This window comes from Takifugu flavidus, chromosome 14 (genome assembly GCF_003711565.1).
Source record: "Takifugu flavidus isolate HTHZ2018 chromosome 14, ASM371156v2, whole genome shotgun sequence".
Taxonomy (NCBI): Eukaryota; Metazoa; Chordata; class Actinopteri; order Tetraodontiformes; family Tetraodontidae; genus Takifugu; species Takifugu flavidus.
The window spans coordinates 10,310,852-10,323,870 of NC_079533.1; the positions used below are offsets into that span (position 1 = coordinate 10,310,852).

Below are 13,019 nucleotides of genomic sequence, written 5' to 3' on the forward strand. Positions count from 1 at the left end.
AGTTTCAGTAATACAATGCTGTGTAACCATCTCGAGGCAACACAAGCTTTCTTTCTTTTTTTTTTAACTAAGTCATTCTGGAGTTGCCCATGGCGGCACTGATGGAATACATGTGCAGTCTGCAGACGCTGTTAAAGTTTAATGGATTTCAGTCAGCATCCACTAAACAACATTCTGCCCGTGTCTGTAAAACACCCACTGATGCAACTGTTTACTATTTTATCATCTTTAGTTGTCTTTCTTGAAGAAACCTCATGAAGCGAAAGGGTCTCGTTAAGAGAACAAGAACCCAATGGTCCCTCTGACTCTGAGAAGGTTCCAGAAGGTCAGTCATCACCGCAGCTCCACCAGTCTGAGCTTAGTTAAGGACACCTGAAAGCACCTGGAGTCTGTTTAAAATGGACCTCAAGGATTCAAAGACTGTGAGGAATAAGAGTCTCTGATGGCATCAATATTAAACTACTCAAAGCATCGTGTTTGAAGAAAACCGAGCACCTTTTATCACCTCCATCATCTCAGTGACGCATGCTGGGGCAACATTAGGCTGCTGGGGCAAGAAGACTAGTTAGGCGAGAAATAGACTTAATGATAACCTGTCCCAGAGTCTTCAGAACTTCCCCAGAGAGGGCTGAAAGTTTACCTTCCAGCAAGATAATGACTCTAAACACACAGTCAAGACAACCCACGGTGACTTTGAGTGGAGCAGCTCGAACCCTGAACCCAATCAAACACTCCACAGAGACTGAAAAGTTGGTCCAGAAAGGGCAAAATCAACGAACCCAAGACCAAAGCACCAACTTCCTAGCAAATTTGATTGACTTATTATTTCATCCAGGTGTTAATGTTTCAGACAGCCTGCAGGCAGATGAGAAGCTGCCTTATTTCAAAAAGGCTTCAAATTTCACACATTCATTATGTGTGTTGGACATTTTTTCGGAGAGTTGCTTTTTTTTGTTTTTCACTGTGCGTGGTAAATTACACACAGTCCCTACTAGGGTGATGCAAGTCACTGCCTCTCTTTCCCTCTCTCTCTCTCTCCCTCCCTCCCTCTCTCGCTCTCCTTCTCCTCTGTCTCTCAGGAAAGGGAAGGAGGGTAGTTGCATAAAGAGAGAGGCGAGAGAAAAAGAGATGAGGAGGAGGAAAAGGGGGGGAGGCGTGCAGGAGTAGAGGAGGAGGGCAGCCGTACTGTAGCCAACTGCGGTGTTGTGATCATGAAGTCAGCATGGAGCAGCAGGACCACAACAAGAGCAGCACTGAGGACACCGCTCCACTTCAAGCTTGATCAATAAGGTAGATCAGTTGAGACCCTGAGCCTCGGAGGAGGAGGCTTGTTAGTGGTGCTGGAACGCAGACTCTGTCTTTAGTTTGATTTCTACGAATCGAAGGATTTACGACCAAGAAACCAGCCAGGACACAAAACAACAAATGGAAAAGTAGCAGCAAATCTGGAATCCGGGAGCCGAGAGGTCCTGCTGCCGAGCAAACAAAGCGTCAGGTATGTCTGCAACCACCAACACTGCGTGAGAATTCAAGCAAAGCCGCAAATAAACGTTTGACTTGTTTCGACCGCGCAGGAAGTGCGTTGTGCAGCGGTTTGGTCCCCTGCGCACAGCTGGATTTTACAGTATGGAGGAGACCAGTTGTCACTTGGCATTAGGTGCTGATGACAAATAGGTGACTTGACAAATCGCAGCGGAGTTGGTGATTAAATGTTCCTATTGCAAATTTGACAACCCTGGAAGAGGCTGTGGGGAAGGAAGGAGGCAGCACTGTCACACTGGCTCTGTTCACCACTTGAAACCATAAATCAAAGCTTCCAGCACAACACACACTCTTCTGCCTGAGCATTAATCAACACCTATGACCTCCCATAGGCACGGTATCCACGTGACGCTGCCCCGCCGTTGACTTGTAGAGACCCAAGACGACCACCCCCCTCCTCCCTGCACAGACGTGGGATCTGCTGACACGTGCGCGCACGGGCGCAAAATGCCATCTTGTCAAAACTGCCAGAACGCCTCTGGCTAAGTGCTGTAATGAAGTCTGTAGCATCAGTTGAAACATTATGGTCTCGTTCCAAGGTTGATCTAAATGTGGAGGACAATGCAGCTCTCATTCACACCCCTCAGAATCACGTAGAAACGCAGTTTTGAGGCTGTCACAGAGGAAGTGTGTGTGAGAGTGCGTTTGAAATGCTAATACTCAAGACTTTTTTGTCCTAAATATTATTGCAACATCAGCGGATTTGTTCCAATTTCTCCCCGGTCACACCCTGTCGGGACAGTTTAAAAAGAAAGGGCATCATTAATTTCCTCTTATCACAAAGTAACGGCTGATTCGTGACAGCTGTATTTATCCTTCATGTCTGCGGCTTTGTTGTCCCCGCTCCCGCTCTGTGCATTGTCTCCAATCGTCCTGCTTACTCATGGATTTCTTCCACCGCGCCTCCTCGACTGTCTCTCACAGTAAACTTGTCCCTCTCTCACTTTCAGATGGGTGTAATGGTGTGGAAGCGCCATCGCTCTCGCAAATAGCCGGGCTTCTTTGACTGGAAGGATGGGGAGACGAGCGGTCGACCTGACAGCTCCGGTTCCAATTTTGGGTGTCCCCGCTCTGGTCGGAGTGCGCGGTTGGAGGACGATAGCAGGAGACAGGACTGGAGGGGCCCTACTGCAGTCATGGGGGACTCAGTGCAGCATTGGGGTTCAGACCTCTCCGGCGGTAGGAAGACCCCCTGTCAACAGTATGCAGCTACCTGGCGCACTAGCTGCACCATCAGACAGCATTCAAATGTCCAACAGTTCCATTAACAATGACAGCGAGTACAAGGAGATACTAAAGAGCGACCAGGAGAAAAGGGCTATTTTAAAACTGAAAACTAGGAGCTCAAAGACTAAAAAGGAAGTCACTTTCAAAACTGTGGAGTGTGAGGCCTCTCGGGATGTGACCTGCAGTCTGGAAATCAGTCAGACACACTGTCAAAGCAAGGAAACCAAAGGAAGCCTGCCCCCTTCTCAAGACGCAGGTGTCAAGTCAAAGTTGAGACCCCCTCGCTACAGTAACGGCAGCGTGGTGGACTCCGAGGCCATCGGTGGAATTAGCGTCGATGGTATTGAGGCGGAGCCTGTCGCATCCTCTGTTGGTAAAAAACAAGCCAAGCTGCAAAGTCATCACGCAGAGAAATCTGGGAGGCCTCTGCTGCTGTCTGGCGTTCGACCTTTCAGGACGCCGCAAAAAATATGCGGCCAGTGTGGCGGGAGACAGTCGGACGCCGCTGGAATATTCACTTTGGATCAGAAGAGCGCTTGTCATGGAGAGAAGGCCGTTAACCCGCTCTTGACAACCGACCAGTTCCCACTGACTGAACCGGAGCACAAGATCAAGCAGCAGAACTCTGACATCACTGGAAGAGATGAGAGAACATCAGTAGTGGAAGTCGCACACAGCAAAATAGGAACGCCACTGTGTCCGCTGCACTCCAGGAGCCACTTAGCTGTTGCCAGGAAAGCATTATTCACCCAACAATCCACCTTTGTCAGCGCTAAAACGGTCAATGTCACTAAAGGCACTACTGAAACAAAGCCGTCACAGCATAACACGGTCTCCCAGGCATCAAGGCTTCATTTGACCCCACAGATGGCCACTGCCACCAAATCAAACATACCACACACCACGCACACGTATCCCCAAAACCGTGGGATCCCACAACGCAACCTTACGCATCACAATTGGCCCATGAGTGTGTGCGTATCGGTCCACGCTGCGCCTGACACCACGCCACCTTCTTTGTACACCACGGCCACAGGAGCAGGAACCATTTCTATCACCAACGCACTCAAGAGAACCGCAGAGTTTAACGCCGCACTAGCGCCCGCAGAAAACATGGCGCTCGCTAACGCTGCATCCAAAAACCAGAGTTCAGTGTTTGCAGCAAAGGTTAACGCGGACGGAAGCGACGCTAAACCTGTATCACTAGCACCCAGCGCTTTAGAGGCAGCCCATAAACTGGAGACAGACACACAATTTGCATCAGTGAGCCAGTCGTGTGTTCCGCCCTGTTCAGGTTATGCGCCGCATCAAAGGTCACTGTTTACCGCTGTAATGGACTCAAGCGGGCGTCCTGCAATTTCAAGCGCCCCTCAGAGCACTGCGCCGCACGTCCCACTCAGCACTCCACAGCAGAGCACTTGGAGGCAGAATTCAGACAAAATCACGCATTATTCCACCAAACCTGCGACTTCACAATGTTACTCGGTTCAACCCAAGTGCAAAAATGCTGAAACAGCTCTTGTTTATACAGAAACTCCAAATGCAGCTCTTAACTCCTCAAATCCCCAGAATTCAAACTCTTCTCCACTCTCAGGCGTGGCTCCTAACTCCACAATTATGCGTAGATGTGCTCAAGCTACAGCGCTCAGGAACTCATCGACTTGTGTGAAAAGTTCACCGCCCACAGCCGCCGCCTCCGACGCCACAACGGCGGAAAGCCAAGCGGGCGCTTGCGTATCGGCGGCGGTTTCACTTCAGTCAGCGGACGAGACGCAGCACAACAGAGAGCGCGGTGGGAATAATACGAATCCACCGGGAAAAGGCAGCAACGCACAAGCCAGTGATGAATCAGGTTCAGGCTGCGTCGCTTCCGCCGAGGAAAACAGCTCGACAGCATGTCCGGCTGTGGTGTCTGAGCTGGCAACCCTGCCGGAATATCACCAAAGAGACACTGATGCAAGTCACAGTAAATCCGACATCACCACCAGAAGCGATTCACATAGAGGCGGAAACAAAATAAATGCTAATCCGATCAAGACATTACTCACTTATGAGTCAAAACCCCATGAAAATTCCAGCGTGTCACAGGTCACTAGCCTTCGGAATTATATTTCCCTAATTAAGCCGAGCGGCTCTTGCCTGCACGCTTGCACGAGCACAGAACGGCGTTGTGGAGGATACTCAGAACGTGCGGGACAGTGTGCGGCGTGCCCACCAGCAAACACAGACCAGCAGATAAAAAAAGCGGAGAAGCTCGCTGCCAGGCCGGCAGACGTGGGGCTCGATCCCAGCGCGGATAAACACACAAACCCCCGTGGAGACGCCAATGGCGTCAAGGCATCTTTAAACCAGCTGACGTCTGGTTCGGATACTTCATCCCTACCACGATCACAGAAGGACCCAGAGCTTTCCTCCATCTTGACACCCCCGGTTGGGGATCTTTATTCAGACCCCGGTTGTAATTCCACACTCCCGTCATTTGCCATGGATCTGGCATCCCGTCCGCGCCTGCAGTTGAGCCTGTCTGGCCTTCGGCCGTGCCCGGGGAACACCGGCGGCGCTCACTCCCACCCAGCCGATGTGGCCCGGTTGCTGCCCCCCTCCCCACAGTGCTGCAAATCTGCCACCCTGCAGCAGAAGCTGGAGAATGTGGAAGCCAGCCTGGCGGCCAACAAGGACAGAATCACCACTCTGCTGAACATTATCCATGACCTGGAGATGTCCCACACTCCCAGCAGTGGGTAAGAGTCCGTGCGTTACATGTTCTTAATATTCCAAGAGCGCAGTCAGACAGATGAAATAAAGATGAGGTCACGCTGACGGCATCAGCCTGAATCTCTCACTGCCGAAGGAGAGGCCGCAACAGTATTTGGTGATTTAGGAAGATTCCGGAAGCAACGGCGCGTTTGTTATTGACTATTGATGCTGAACCGGGTTTTGGAAAAGTTCATCCTTTTCAGCGGAAATAAATAATGACTTCGGTTGGGTCCAGATTATGTAAGACGTTGCGCAACAGGCTGACTTTGTGGATCGAGCTTTGCAATGTGACAACGCGGAGCTTTAACTTTGCTCCGAAACCTGCAACCAGGTCTGCGACCGGGAGCCAGGCTGTGGCAGAAACCTACTGGGTGTTTGGAGAGAGGGCACGTCTCGCCGGGATTTATTTAGCTGGGGAAACTCTCCTGGGACAAATAAGAGGAATTAACACCACCTCCGGGGAACGTGTCTCCGTCAATCATTCTCACTGTTGCGCGCTAATAAGTTGCGACTGCCTCTGGGGTCATGTTTCAGAATAACCAACCGCTAATAACGGACCCATGTCAGACACATGAGTCTCATGCCCGTTACGCGCCCCGTCAGTGCCAGCAGCTGTCTTTTGCGAATGTCAGATGTGGAGTTTGAGCGTAGGGAAAGTTTCTCTTAGTCGCCAAATTAATTTTAATTATGTGTTTTTTTTGGTCGCTGCAGCCGGCGGTGCAACGCAGCTGGACAGGACCTGAGAAACTGCACCACCTGCCAGAAGACCGCGTGTATTGTCTACAGGTGAGCTACAGGGGCCGCCATCTTGCTGTGCCATCTAGCCAGCAGAAACAATTGTGTCCCGTGATGGGAGACTTTTCTCAAGAGCTCGCCGTCTTCTGCCTGCACAGTTGTTTTGCACACGTTTGCTGAATTGTTGCATCAGGTGGAGGCGATGCAATGGGAAAACAAGAGCGAAAACACCGTCCCAGATATATTTCACGTGCAAATGAGGCTAAGAGAGGCTAATCTGAAAGGCTTCTCGTTATCTTATGGGGAAAATAAGCCCTACAAAGCAGAGCCTTGAACAGTACTTTTCAAACATTCCTCTTGATCTGCTTACTTTAAACGACCTTTTTTTCTCTATGATAAAGTGATGATGTAAGTTGATTGGCTGAGTGGCATGTGCTAGAGGCTGTTTCTCAAAGGCCAAGTGGAAGATAAAGGTGGATGCACGCGCTTTCTGAAACAGAATCAAAACAGACACATTTCCAGTCAGAAGAAACGTCCTGCTGAAACCAATCAAGCACTCTGGAATCTGACAGGCATGAAACGTATCAAAAAGCTGCAAAAAAGTGTTTTTCATGTTCTCTGAAGCACCTGAACATCCATCTAGCTTTCCTAATTAAACACTCTGTTCTGTCTGTCTGTCTGTCCAGCGTGGAGTACGATTTCAGGCAGCAAGAAAGACATCTCCTGGAGGTGCTTAATCGTTCACCGAGAGGGAATAAGGCTTTCTCCACACACCTAGCTCACTCCCTGAACATTAGCATGCTCAGAAACACCATTAAGAACCTGACAAAGTCCAAGGTAAAAAGCAAAAAACTGTGCAAGACTCTTTTCAAATGGCTCCCGAGGAAAATCCAGCAGAGGTAGACATCCTCCGAATACCCCCGTGAGTTTGAATAGCCACAATCCAGCGTTGACTATCGCTGACCAGCACAAGCCTTTGCCAGAAGGAGCCGGACTATTCTCCTCCTTCCCTACACTGTGGGATTACTCTCAATTGCCGTCTCCCTGAAGAAGAGTCTTTTCAAAGCTCATGTCGTGCTCAGTTGGTTTGCACGACCTTCAGCTGAGCTGTGAGGAGTTTTTTTTCTATTCCAGTTTGAAGACGGTGTTATTTTGTTGTCACTCCGGCCTGTTTGACATGCTTCCCACAGCTCCAGTCTCCTTCAGCTGTCCCCCAGCTTCTCTCCTTAGATTAACTGTGCAATGCCAAACTTTTTTTTAAAAGGAGCAATTTCCACGTGTAAAATAATGAGATGATTGCTTTGTCTATGAATGTTTTACCTTGATACGTTCTGAATAAAATGAATCCTTTTTGCGTCCTTTGTGGATGAAATCAGCCAAATTTGGAGGCACAAATCTCGGCACGCCCAAAAACCGCCGCAGCCCTTGAAGGATGGAGGAACTGTGCCGATGGTCTCCAAATCCCCAAACAATCTGAGCTTCATAAAAAGGCCTCAATAAAACACTGATGTGAGGGAAGGTGCGTTCGAGCGCGGGATTGTTCAGCGCACGTGGGTGCAGTCATGAAGCCAATTCTTTAATTAGGGGATCTTGAGATTTAAATAACCCCGGATGTAAATGTACATTAAAAACCATCAACTACCAGTTTGGGTTGTTAAGACTAAGCTACGTAAAAAAATGTTGATGTCATTTCCCCTTCAGAAGAAGACTGACGTGTTTCTGCTGCAGGCGGGAGGATAAACATGTTGGAATTGTTGTGTTACTTTTTTTGTAGGCACAAAACAACAACCTTTACATTGGAAATATTTGTTCCTCATTAGCAACCAGACACTTTTTCCACTGGTTTTATTGAAACATGCTTCAATTTAAATAGTTTCTCCTAAATATACCAAACAGGTGATTTGTTTACTGCTATTTAAGGCATGGAACGTGTTCTTTTCCAGGACCCCCCGATGCAGAAATGATGTTCCTTTGACCTTTTTTTAGCAGTGAAATGTCATTGCCTGTGGTGACAGACATTAGTGTGAATTTGTGATGTTGTCACCTAATCCTTGGCTTCAAGTGGCATTTTACAAACTTTGGGAAACATTCCCTGGGGTCACCTTCAAAATTAGCATCTGAGGGTGGTAGGGAAGGACAAGGGTGCAAGGCTAGACCATAGGCCTCACCTGTGATCAACAAACTTAGATCAGTTTGGGGTCGTGTTTACCGATCAGGGATCAGCCTGTTTGAGTCCCGCTTGCTTATGAATTCCTGACCAGCTGCTGAGCTTCAGCGAATGGATCTGCCAATTTTGAAAGCAATACTGCTGAAACGACAGTGCAGCCGGTGCACTCTGCCAGGTCCTGGAGCCGAAGACATTGGCGCTATAAAACAAAGCATGGACAGGCCGCAGAGCTGATTGCTTTTACGGTGCGTTCCATAACGCGGAACGTTGCTCGCAGTGAGAGGAATAACTCCTCCTCCGTGTGAATGTTCAAGTGTTTCATTTTAAAGACGAATGGCTGAACAATGTCAGCAGGGAAATTAGTGAAGTCGTTTACACAGCAGGGAGGAGCAAGGGAAGAAGGTGCAGCCTTTAATAAAGGAGCATAAATGGTTTTATTCATTTATCAATAACAATGAAATCCCCAATATCCACTCTGTATCAATAAATAATTACAAAGATGTCCTCACAAATCATTAAGCTCACAAACGCAATACTTATTATTGCTTTTTCTAAAGAGATTTACTGCACATAGAAGATCTAAATGAAAACAAAAGCATTTAATTTAGAAAAACAGCAGATTATAAAGAATCTGACAACCCTGAGCCCACGCTCCAAAGTCTCTAACACGGATGTTATTAGCTTTGAACCTCTGAAAGTATTGCTTTCACACCCAGTCAAACTAAACTGCAGCACCGACGGTGCCTCCGGCCGCTTTTATCTCATTATTTGGGTTCAGTGATGGTTCAGTCCTGACGCCTTTGACGAGCTCCTGCATGCAAAGTTCTGTGCGGCTGAAATGAGCCTCGCCTGTGCGCTGGGTAAAAAGGCAGAGGGTCGCGGCTACACAGGCTCACAATGTAAAGGTTCACTATTACTCCAACACCCTGATGGTTCAGAGAAACCTGTTAGCACCCTCGTTTTAAAAAACGTTCCTCCGGTAATGACCTGTGACAAGAGGTCAAACTAAAACATCCCGACACCAACAAACTGTCTGTGGTCATAGGTTTGCATAAAATTAGTCTCTGAAAGGCCAAAAATAAAAGACCAGCAGTGAGTCGTCCAAACCCAAGACATAAACTTATGTCAACGTATATATCGAGCTATAAATGAACACGTACACGTGCGCCTCGGTCTGAAGCTGCAGCCTGAACAGCCAGAAGGTCTCAAACATCCCCAGATTCTAACAAGGTGCAGCTGCATCACGTTTGCTGGATTTTTCTTTTTCCCCCAGACGCTTCACTCTGAATCAGAAAATATCAAATTACAGTGTGCATGCATTACAAATGTGCACACATCCTGAACAGGCCACTGGGCCTGATTTGCATTTTTGCAGCTTTACAGTATGAGGCCCCAATGACTCATGTGTGTTTTTAATCCGGCAAAACATATTCTGATCATCTGAGTGCAACATTCCACACAAAACCTTTCCAAATTTGGAGCGCCGAGAACTCTACACAAGCTCTAATTGGACAAAACTGGAAATGTGAGCCCAACAGCTGTAATGAGCTTAATCTCTTATCTGTTATGTTGTGGGCAGCCCGACCGAGGCGGTCTCCGAGAGGAAACATTCATTTTCTCCACTGTGCTCTTCCTCCTCGGCAGCCTGCTGAGCATCGGAAGAGATCTGTGAACTGTTGTTCTAGTTGCACCGTTGTTCTTCTCTCAGGAAGATTGGATTGGAACAGGAATAATAACAGTAATAAAGCACATAATTTCTGGATTACGGTAAATAAGCTGCACCGTAGAATAAACCGCAGTGTTTAAGGTGTAGGAAAAAAGTAGCAGCTTATAGTCCGGAAATTACGGGATCTATATGGATCTATAAGCTGGCATTTCAAAACAGCATAACCAGCAACAATGATGAATTTGTTAGCTGTTAAATTTCGGCATGAATAACGGAAAAGCATCTGTTTTTTTATGTATTTAGAGGTGAACAACCAAAACTGGTGGGCTTTTCTGGCTCTGACCTTTTCCCTTTGCCTTTTCTGGCATTATCCCTGAGCCAAACTGAAAAGGAGGCAAGCTCTTAATTCACATTTGAGCTGAATACAAATAAAAAGGTGGAATGATCAAAATCAGGTCACACTTTGACCTTTTGATTCCTTTTGATCAGGTGTTGTAGAGGAAATCAGTGAAAGGGACCCCTGAGGCGGGTGACCTTCTGATCTCATCACCTGCACACGTTGCAGCCGTACTTCTGCAGAAACATTGGCAGTGGCTTTTTACCTAACTTTTGTTTGCAGTAAATACACTAAACACAGCAAACAAGTTGAATACAGTTATATCCAAAACAAGATTGCACAGTGTTGACACATTAATCACCATCCGGAATCACCATAAGGGGTTAAAAAAGACAAGCGTGCAGCACATGAATAGAGAGATGTGTGCGATCAATTTCATGCAGTAGTTTATGAACACCTGATTTAACACACCAATTTACTACCGACAGCACAACTCAGCATATGTTCACCCCAAGCACCCACCCAAGATCATTAACTTTGTTAATATCATGGGAATTTGTTCCCTTTTCATTGGCTAAATTGAAGAATAAAGGGTATGTGTGTGTGTGTGTGTGTGTGTGTGTGTGTGTGTGTGTGTGTGTGTGTGTGTGTGTGCGTGCGTGTGTTTTTGCGTGTGCGTGCGTGCGTGCATGAACTCTTGAGTGTTATTTTCCAAATCAGTTCATTAAACATCACAGTTGTAGTTGCAGTATTCATGCAGTCTCATATTAGCACGTTAGCCATGTTAGCACGCAGGTCACCAAATGTGACCTGAACACAGACTAAAAAAACAGCACTTGTGCTATTTCTAATTGATTTATGATTTTGGCTCACTTGTCAGCATGCACTTGTTTTTATGAGCTGATTTTTTTTTTCTTTTGCCCAAACTTTTTCCCAGCAAACACAAACAGTCCGGTCACGTCCTTATGTCTCTTTATGGAATTATCGCTACTGTTCTGATTTGCAGCCAAAACCGATGACTTATTTTGATGTGGGGACACAAGAAAGGAAGAAGCTGGGGGGGGTTACAACTCTCCCTCCTGCCAGATCCTGTGGGGATTGAAGCAGTTCACTGAGATCTGAAGGGAAAATGGCTTCCAATGGGCAGAAGAGGAAAGACCAGGAAGAAGGAGATATGGAGATTTTAATTAATATTTTAATTTAACTCTCCAGAACAGAGCAAAGAAGCGAAGCCTCACATCTTTTAAAGCCAGACCACTTTCCGACAAAACAGGGAGTAAAACACTCCGGATTTGACAGTGACGGCCGTGACATCCTTTGGAGGATTGTGGGAGTGAGGGTCGTATCACACAGCAGCAGCAGCAGCACGCTAAGACAAACACAACGGAATCCCATCATTCATCCACATCTACCGCTCTGCTCTTTCAGATAAACAAAATACTTGACAGCTCCAGTGTTGAAAAATGCTGCAGAAGTCACAAATGTCTGGACCCAGTATCAACCCAACTGTGATGCTGTATAAGATTTCATGCCAGTCCAGCCAGCACGGAATAGTAGTTAAAAAAAAAATCAGAGAGGGGCGTTTGTGGCCACGTTTTGGCTCGGAGCTGTTTTTTTATGTAATATGGAAGAAAGCTTTGATGAAAGATGAAAGTCAGGATTGGGATGTGTAGCATCATGGAACAGGTCAGCCCGGCAGCCATGAAAGGGAAGAAGAATAGCTTGTTAGTGGGCAGCAGCACTTCAGGATCGCTCATGTCTCATTAGCATGACGTGGATGAGGATGATTGAGACACGAGGCGCAGTCATTTCCTGATATCTCTGAGCCGCTCTGACGGTGCATCGCTGCTGTGTAAACAACAGTCCAAATGTAATAATCTTATATAAGCAAATTATTCATTCACCACAAGGAAATCATTACATTTATGTATTTATTCTGATGACTGACAACTTGGAAGAAAGAATCAGATGTTACCACAATGGATCATAGAGACAGATGGATGGACGGACGGATGGATGGGTGGATGGACGGACGGGTCGATAGATAGATAGATAGAGTAGACGGACGGATGGACGGACGGACGGACGGACAGACAGACAGACAGACAGACAGACAGACAGACAGACAGACAGACAGACAGACAGACAGACAGACAGACAGACAGACAGATAGATAGATAGTAATGAGCATGCATTTCAGCGGGGTTAATTGAAAGAGGTTTTATTTGAAATATCCGTACACAGTTTATAAATATATTTGTGTAACAACCAAGAAATGATGAGGTTCAATCTGTCTGTCTGGCCCTTTGGGAGATTAGCAAACAGGAGATATCAGTCCAGCAAGTTCCTCTTGACCCAGTCACAACAAGCTGCTATTTCAAGCTGAGCAAACAGCAGGCTGAGTGATTCTCAGGCATTCTCCTCCTCCCAGGATGCATTATTTTATGGCCCACTTTGGGATTTGGGATATTAAACATCCACTGACCCTCCCACATTCATTTCTGGATCATTGCACATTTAAAGCAACCGCAGTTGATTATTTTCTGCACACACGTGCGGTGGCACAACACATGTTCAAGCTGTCTCGA

The 13,019-nt window shown here is 47.0% G+C and overlaps 1 protein-coding gene across 1 annotated transcript; it reads left to right on the forward strand.

The window, feature by feature from the left end:
• Positions 1-1,073: 1,073 nt before the first annotated feature.
• Positions 1,074-7,619, forward strand: LOC130537882 (uncharacterized). The gene is made up of 4 exons (XM_057054979.1): positions 1,074-1,495; positions 2,493-5,510; positions 6,238-6,312; positions 6,948-7,619. Exons 2-4 carry the CDS (start codon positions 2,557-2,559, stop codon positions 7,162-7,164), a joined length of 3,246 nt encoding a protein of 1,081 aa, XP_056910959.1. The 5' UTR covers positions 1,074-1,495; positions 2,493-2,556; the 3' UTR covers positions 7,165-7,619.
• Positions 7,620-13,019: the final 5,400 nt, after the last annotated feature.

Coding starts and splice junctions, on each gene's coding strand:
- LOC130537882 (XM_057054979.1), top strand. CDS start 2,557: ATGGGGAGACGAGCGGTCGACCTGACAGCTCCGGTTCCAATTTTGGGT. Junction 5,511..6,237: donor TCCCACACTCCCAGCAGTGG/GTAAGAGTCCGT, acceptor TGGTCGCTGCAG/CCGGCGGTGCAACGCAGCTG. Junction 6,313..6,947: donor ACCGCGTGTATTGTCTACAG/GTGAGCTACAGG, acceptor CTGTCTGTCCAG/CGTGGAGTACGATTTCAGGC.